General features: G+C 35.3%; 1 protein-coding gene across 1 annotated transcript; it reads left to right on the top strand.

Annotated features, from left to right (window-relative positions):
• Positions 1-3,492: 3,492 nt before the first annotated feature.
• Positions 3,493-6,158, top strand: LOC132173089 (protein RADIALIS-like 3). Its single transcript, XM_059584661.1, has 2 exons — positions 3,493-4,379; positions 5,888-6,158. Exons 1-2 carry the CDS (start codon positions 4,093-4,095, stop codon positions 5,913-5,915), a joined length of 315 nt encoding a protein of 104 aa, XP_059440644.1. The 5' UTR covers positions 3,493-4,092; the 3' UTR covers positions 5,916-6,158.
• The last annotated feature ends 2,326 nt before the right edge of the window (positions 6,159-8,484 follow it).

The following is an 8,484-nucleotide window of genomic DNA, read 5'->3' on the forward strand; positions in this document are numbered from 1 at the left end:
CTGTTGTTTGTCCAACATCTGTCGAATATTGCGATTTTGAGCCAATATTATTGTTGATTGGCAGTGGGTGTGGTCCACCTTGGTTGTGGTCCTGGAATGAGACAGTTGTTTTTTCGTGTGAACTGGCAAGTTGGTCAAGGGGGATTTTTTCATCTGTATAACTATTTATTTGATTTTTTTGCTTCTCTACTCAAATGGTGGATTGTCGAGGACATGAAAATAGGAATTCTTTGTGCATAGTTTACGCCAGCATCATCATGCTACAATTGAACAGTATTTTTTGAAATTTTGGTTTTTTTTTTTTTTTTACCTAATAGTTCATGCCATACTTTTCTATGCATGTATTTGTTTTTAGGTCCTCCAATATTTTTGCCACCTTTTTAGTTGATAAGAAGAAAGGTCAATTACTGGAAGAAATGTTAAATGGGATATGCGTCATTGTTCCACCGTGGTGCATGATTATATTGACAGCCATATCTGTAAACATATAAACGAGTGTAAGAAAAAATATAAAAGAGTGTAAGAAAAAATATTTGTCAATACAAGAAAACACAAAAAACAATAATATCTATCTATTGCATGAAATGAAATGATTTAATGATATATATATATATATATCATTAAAAATTATACATGCATGTTTTGGACTCAAGATGCCCAACTTAAGCTGATTTTGGAAGTTAGGTTGACATAGTTGGCAACCATTCAATTGGGAAAAAAGGACAAAACATAATAGTAATAATAAACATATACTTTTGCACATGCATGTTATAGGTGCAAAGTGCACTTTTCGCTCATTGTTATATGTGGAAAGCTCAACAAATGCATACAATACATGTAAAAAATTTCTCTTTCTATAAGAACCATTAACCTATTCAATGCCTTAAATTATGCAAAAATTCATCAATATACGTAAAAGATGCAGGTTTAAGTTACATTTGCTACTTAATAACTTTCCATAGGATCACTATTTTGCCAAAGTCACCATTACATTATATTAATATACATGTCCATCATGCTTGCTAAATATTAAGAGAATGAGAGATTAGAAACTGTCTAATCTGGAAATGTTATGGAAATGTTAAAGATAAAGTTTCTTTAAAAAGAATTTTAAACAAGCTTATAAATAAATAAGTTTTAGATTATAGTAAATCCCACCAGATTGACATGAAATTTACCATGCACAATAGCATGGAGGGCATGTAATCCAAGAAAGTAGTTGAATATAGGTACAATTATATACACTTGTGAGCGTGAGAGATTAAATCTCATATTGGAAAGCTATCACAAGAGGATATAGACAATTTATCCTAGAAGACAGCTCATGAGATAATAAAACCTTCTGTTTAAGGCAAAATGTGGTTGAGCTAACTACTAAAGGAAAAAAATTTTAAATATAAAGAACAGTATATATATATATATATATATACCATCTTCAAATTACTATTTCATTATCAATGCCTCATCCAAATTAAATCCCATATTAAAATAACAGATAAATTAAACACCAAATTTGACTTCTACAAATTCAGAACATCAATCCCCTTCTAGAATGAGCACGGTGAGTTGTATATTGAGCAAGTTGAGTTGTACATTAAATGGAAGGAAATTAAGCCCCACAGAAAAAAATTGATAGAATCCCTTCTGCCTAACACGACAAAATCCCCCTTGACCAAACCTGCCAGTGCACACGAAACAACAACTGTCTCATTCCAGGACCACAACCAAGGTGGACCACACCCACTGCCAATCAACACTAATATTGGCTCAAAAGTGCAATATTCGACAGATGTTGGACAAAAAACAAGTTGCGGATGGGGACAGATGTTGGACAAAAAACAGGTTGGGGATGGGGTTTCGACCAAATGCTTCCAACACAACAAAAAAATTCAAAAAACAACTATTAAAGGCTTCCATTTCAGTCAATCAACAAAACCCACAAAGAAATTTCGGAAAATACCTTCGTCGAAACCAGATTTTTTCCGATTCAAAATATTGTGATTTGACGGAAACCTAGCCGGAAAAGTGACGCCGAAATGGGTGATTTAACCGGTGGGTACTGTCGCCGGTGGCCTCTGTCGCCGGTGGTTCTGTCTCCGGTGGGTCCTGTCGCCGGCGGGGTCTGCGTCGGTGGGCGTCTGCGTCGGTGGGTTGCCGCTTGAGGTGTATCGGGAGGCTGGTATTGTGACCGTATGAAACTTGAGGGTTTCAAAAAATAAGCCCTCAAGTTTAAGCCAAACTCACCGTTTTGGATGGTCCAAAACGGTGAGTTTTATATCCTACGTGTCCAATGTGAACACGTAGGATACAAAATTCTACTGAGGTGGACTTAAGTAAAACGGTGCGTTTAACTCAAATATTCCCTTAATTTTACATTAAAAAAATTTTAAAAAATAAAAGAAAAAGAAAAGTTGATGATATTTTGGTATTTTCGTGGCATCCTGGTTTGTTTTGAAACATGTATTAATTAATGATGGATAAACGCATCCACATCTTACTCAAAAAATTTTAGCTAAAAAATCGCTTCTTTTTTATATATATATTTTTATTTTTTATTTTATAATATTTCAATTATCTACGTTTCTAGTCTCACTCTCTATTATATTTATTTATTTATTTTCATTATTTTGTTTTAAATATTTTTTTATCCACTTTCACTATCCCCATAGAAGAAAGAAAACTTAATTGATTTGTTTTTTATTAATTTATTTATGCATTGTTGAGCAAATTTGTTGAGTATGATAACATATAGCCATTTTTATAGATTAAGATGAGACTATTTAATTTTTTCTTCTATTTTTTTTATAGGGCAAGCTAAAATAATCTTTGATGTGAAATTAATTTGAACCATCAATATTTGAAAAGATATTTATTACTTGACAAACTGAACAGTCTTCCAAAATTTTGCTAAATTCAGGCTAATTGTTTCCGCAAGTATAATACAAGATCGAAGTCATAGATGATGAGTGATTCTAGAAGTTTTTTTTGTGTTTTTTTTAGTCCTTTAAAAAATGATATAACTATTAAAATTATCATCAGATCAAAATTTAATTATAATTAATCATAAATTTAATAATAATTTTAATAAGTATATTATTCTCGTAAGAATTCAAGAGGGAGAACTTTAGCATTAGTCATAGACTCATAGGTGATAGATACTATGGAAATCCCCTTGATCCAGAACTGTCCGGATTGAAGGAGACACTTAAAGACATCTGACAAAAAGCTACCTCACCCTAATAAGAATTAAGAACCTTCATACAAGGAAAACCAAAAAGTGGGGCTGCCTGATTTTTCACTCACGACCATGTCCAATCAAGAAAATTCATAAATAAAGAAATATATCCCTTTATCTCTTTTGTGCCTTTGGTTAATCTTTCTACCCTAAAAAGTCCTTGATATTGACGCCATTGTTAATTGTGATGGGTTGGAAATCTATCAAAAAGATCAGGCATTATGTAATCCCACCCACACAAGTCTCTTTCTTTTATTACAAGGTAGAAACTTTGAAAGATAATCCACAGGCAGTGGTTGAAATCTGTCCCTTCCTTTCTTTCTATTATTGGGTCGATTAAATTCTAGCCTTGAAAAAAAAATAATAATTTACATTTGATTTGGCAGACTAGGAAAAAGAAAAAAAAAAGTAGGAAGGAATAAAAAAAAACAAGAGATTCTTGATCTTGCAAGAAATGGTTAATGAAGTGTTGGGTTTTGTCTGTTTTTGATCATTGGTTTCCAGTTTTGGGCCAAGGGGATCAAATTGATATAATAATAATACTACCACATCAAGATGTTAAGATTATTTTATATATTTCATTGCTTATGTTTGTTTTAGATCTGAGCTGAGGGCCTGTTGTCTCCGACACAAACTCCTCCTTAATAAAGACAAACATAAGAAGAAGATTTGCAGCTCAAAACAGATATCTGACACCCCCTCCAAACACTCAGGGGTGTTAGAATCTGGTCAGGAGATTCTTCTCATCCCATATTTTTGTTTTCGATGAATACTAAAATGTAACTGAATTATTGGGGTTTCCCTACTTTTCTCAAAGAATCCAAGTGACCAAAAGGGTGTGGTCTAGAGCTAGTAATATGGATGATTTTCCCAAGGTTTTGTGTGGGTGGAGCTGGGAGGAGAACAAGTTATTTGAGCTGGCTTTGGCAGTGGTTGATGAACAGGCCCCAGATCGGTGGGAAGTCGTTGCAACCATGGTTGGAGGCAAGAAGAGTGCAGAAGATGTGCAGAAACATTATGTGATCCTTTTGGAGGATTTGCAGGTTATAGAGTCTGGTAAGCTTGACCATAAACTGGGGGAAGCTCAGCCTTGTGTTCAGGTTGATTGCACACAATCCATATGCTGGACTGATGAAGATAACAAGTATGCAATTCTCTCTTGTTGCAGCTCAATAGCTTTAATCTCCCTCTCTCCTTTTGTTTAGTTTAGATTTGCTTTGCATGTTCAAGTTTTTTGTTATTCTTTTATGTATGTCTTTATCACTGTTCCAATCTCATTAAGATTTGAAGGAAAAAAAGATATACACCGGTTTCACTTTGGTATTCAAGGAATTTGTTCCCTTCTTTTCTTTGGTCCCCAATCTGTCACCTTCTCAGCATATGCGCAGTGGAACTAAATTGAAGTTTTGAAGCTGCATTCTTCATCCACAGAAGGGGAAGATAATCATAAAATAAAATCTGTATATAGAGTTTTGTATTAACTGTCATCTATTCTTGAAGATGTGTTCAAAATCTCTTGAATTCATCCAGTCCTATTATGGTCTAAACATTCCAGTTTCAACAAAAAAAAACGAAGGTAAAGTAAAATTATCAGGTTACAGTTCGTCCTGCTTCTCTCCTGCGTCATCTGGGGCCAAAATGCAGATTAAAGTATATGCCTTTGTCTTTTCGGTGTGCTGACTGCCTTTGTTGCGTGCTGTTTGGTCCCCCACTCATCCTCATAGTCTTGTGCTCAGCAATAAATACTAATTTGAAAACATATGCATCTCTTGCAATAGAATAAGCATCAAGCATAAGTTCTTCTCAAAAAATGCATAACATTTACGCAAAACGAAATGCTTTAAAGATATCATTTTACATACAAAACAGATATCTGTGTTTAATAAACATGGATCATTAAATATCCCTAAATTAGATATTAAAAAAAAAAAAATCTGAATTCTATGTAATAGCATCCAGAACTCTGCCCTATTTGAATGTTTCATTTAAATTTTCTGGTTTGCTGGTCTGGATAGTGGGATTGCAGAAATTTTTGTTCAATCCGGAAGCGCAATGAGTCCTATGGTAGGACTGTTGAAGCTGTACCAAGAAGTAAATGATGCCTCTATCAAACTGTTCATTTTTCAAAAATTAGTTCACAGTAAGTTGTTTGCCACTCATCATATGCTCAATGAGATGAGGTTTCAGATCCATGAGGTGTAAAATTTGGAAAAGTGGAAAGAGAAAACAGCGGAAGTTCATGTTGATAGCTTGACCCCTTAATCATTTCTGCAATCAGTGTTTGCAGAGTATTTGGCCATCAAAATGATGTGTAAATGGCTCCATTTGTTTCATCATATTATGCAGTCATGTGAAATGAGTATGTCGAATGCTGCTGGATACAGAATGTGGAATTTCGGTTGTCATGTATGTAATAACTTAAGAAAAACGCTATTTACATTTGCATTATCACTCCAAAATGACTAATTCTTTTAGAGTGATGGAATAGGTGTGGCTAACGCTTTTCTTGAATAGTTACAATGTGGGTCTTACACATCGCTGAAAAATTTGCATAGGGTAGATTGAGGCCTGCATACCTGGCCTAGCTCCCAGTAGAGCTATATATTAGACAAATATGAAATGATTTTTCATTTTGTAATTCTTTGATTTCAGCTTGCTTGTTCGATTGGACATAAGCTAATCTCTGGAACCAATGGGGCTATCAACTGAAGCAGATTGATTTGTCTTCAAGAACATGTCCCATGTGAATATTCACATGGCCAGCCATGGGGCTATCCCACTGAAGCAGATTGATTTGTATACAAGAACATGTCCAGCCTGAACAAAGCTGCTGTTTATGGGTTAGTGTATCAGTTTAAATTTTATCCGTTTATTGCAAAGATAATCAATCAATCTTTTTTCTATAACACGGAAGGAGGTTGTCTGTGAAATTGCAAGCAAGCCCAGAATGACTGAGCTTCCACACTGTAAATAGCAGAAATGGGGTTTATAGCTTTGTTCATCAACTTGACTCAAATTACATACACAGCCTGTGCTTGGCCCGCAAACCATAAATGTGGCCCCAGCTCTAAAGGTCATGAATGTGAAAGAAGTCGATGATGCACATATTTGCAATAATGGTTTCCACTACCAATTTCAGCTGTAAAAATGGATGTGAACACAGCCTAGGCAAGTCAAAACAGAAGAAATGGATGTGAAATTGCGAGCATGTATTTCATTCACTTGCCAAACAATTGCTATTCTCAAAACTCTACTTCCCAGCATCATCCTTAAACACCCTAGATTGTTCCAAGTTCCCAAGAATCGAATCCTGTTGAATAACATGTGTTCTCCTGAAACGGCAGTTTCCTGCACACAAAAACCTGCCTTTACAAAACCACATCGACCTCAGAAACACAAACTCCATTTTGCCACCATGTTTACCCATCTACTTCTCCCGTAAGCCACATGATGCAAGCTTCCAGAAATCTTATACGAGTCCCAGATACCCTTACATATAAACCCATGAACAGATTCAATCTTTTCAATCAATTTACTGAATTCAGGCACACTCATGTTAAATCACCATTTGTTTCAAAAGATTAAGCCGATAGAAAGTGATTAATTAATTTATATTCTAACACTCTTAATTTGTAGGCTCAAATTGTCTCTTAATTAGTGAGACTCAATACATAGAATATGTAATTGAAATTGAAGGTGAAGGCTCAAACTCATATAATATATAGCAGTTCTTTTCATTTCTGTAAGATAAACCTTCTTTTTCTTCTTCATCTTTGCCAGCATTGATGCCCTTTCGATGAAAGGACACATTGATGACCCGTTTGGTAAAATGATTGGAGAGTTGTTTGACAAACGGGCATCTTATGCAGCATGGCGTGGTGGAAGCTGACGTGAGAGATTGAAAATCTTGTTTAGGTTTGCTTACCAAAACAGAGTATTTTATTACAGTATATATAAGCAAATAATGCAGTACACGTCAAGGCTAGAAGTTGTAGCAGTTCAAACTATACATGATGTAATCCTAAACCTAAACTATACAAGTACATCTCTCGTTTAATAACACCCCATGATTTCATAAACAGATTAATTGTTTTTCTATCTACCACTGGCTGGGGGATTCAATTGTTGAGATCTCTTCCAGTTTTTGTAAACAGTAGACAAATGTGCATTCACCTCTTCAGTATCTGAAGCACATTTGTCTCTAACAGCTGAATCTATGAAAACATTAGAGCTCATAACTCTTCTGCAAACCCTAGAAAAATCTAGGAATAATAGCAACTACTCAACTGTAGCGAGTGGCCAAGCCGGCCTTAATGTATTTAATTAGTATTAGGGTTTCAACCTTAATGTATTTAATTAGTTTCCCTCTAGCAATGTCACTTAAGATTTGATAGTATGCTCCACATGAATCAAAAATATTTTTACGATCAAATAATTTTGTCGAACTAATTCCCTTCTAATAAAGTCTTGCCAAACTTGATCGTAACTTACCCCTTCATTATATATTATGGAAGGGATTAAATCCGATGACAATCCATTAGGGTTTCAACCCTGAAAGCAAAGTCGCTCGAACCAACAACATCAAGCTAAGGTTGAGCGAGATTTCTTTATTCACAAGTAAGAATGGAAACAATTACAAGGGGGAGGGGATCCTTGCTACTGTCTAAGCCAAATATGAGAATGCAGCCAGAAAAAAAAAAAGATGTGACAACACCCCATCTACTCACACTATGGTGCAGAAGTTTTAGCTTCTATAAACTTTCCTAGCCAACTAGGAGGAGCCAGGAGGAGGCAGGGATGAAGAATCAGTGTCAAAGAGCCTTCCAAGGATGAAATTTTCCCAGAAGAGTCACGGCAAACAGCTTGAGCAAAGAGAGAAGTCTCTGATGGAAGTATCATTTACATGCTCTGTGTCTTTCCTCTGAGCTTCTCTGGGCCTCTGGCAGTTTGTCCAAGTGGAATGTACCTCTCTCTTGGTCAACTATTATGATTCATATCGTCATTTTAGTTGTAATTCCTCACCTCCCACGGTCCCACCCATTTGAAAAAAAATGCTTTGTCCTGCATATGAAGTCACCTCGAAAGCATTTATGCTTAAATAACGCTATTCTTCCCACCTACTTTTCACATTCACTCTAAACCAACTGTCATAAAAAATAACTCAAAACACACAACATGTGCCTCAACAATCAGAAGTATATGCAGTGTGTGTGTGTGGGTGACCCAATAACAAAAAAATAAAGGGGGAG

This window comes from Corylus avellana, chromosome ca2 (assembly GCF_901000735.1).
Source record: "Corylus avellana chromosome ca2, CavTom2PMs-1.0".
NCBI classification, from domain to species: Eukaryota; Viridiplantae; Streptophyta; class Magnoliopsida; order Fagales; family Betulaceae; genus Corylus; species Corylus avellana.

What these genes read in the sequence shown, in the direction of transcription:
- LOC132173089 (XM_059584661.1), top strand. Translation starts at nt 4,093, where the DNA reads ATGGATGATTTTCCCAAGGTTTTGTGTGGGTGGAGCTGGGAGGAGAAC. An exon ending in TGGACTGATGAAGATAACAA is followed by an intron (nt 4,380 to 5,887) that starts GTATGCAATTCT and finishes CTTTGATTTCAG; the next exon opens with CTTGCTTGTTCGATTGGACA.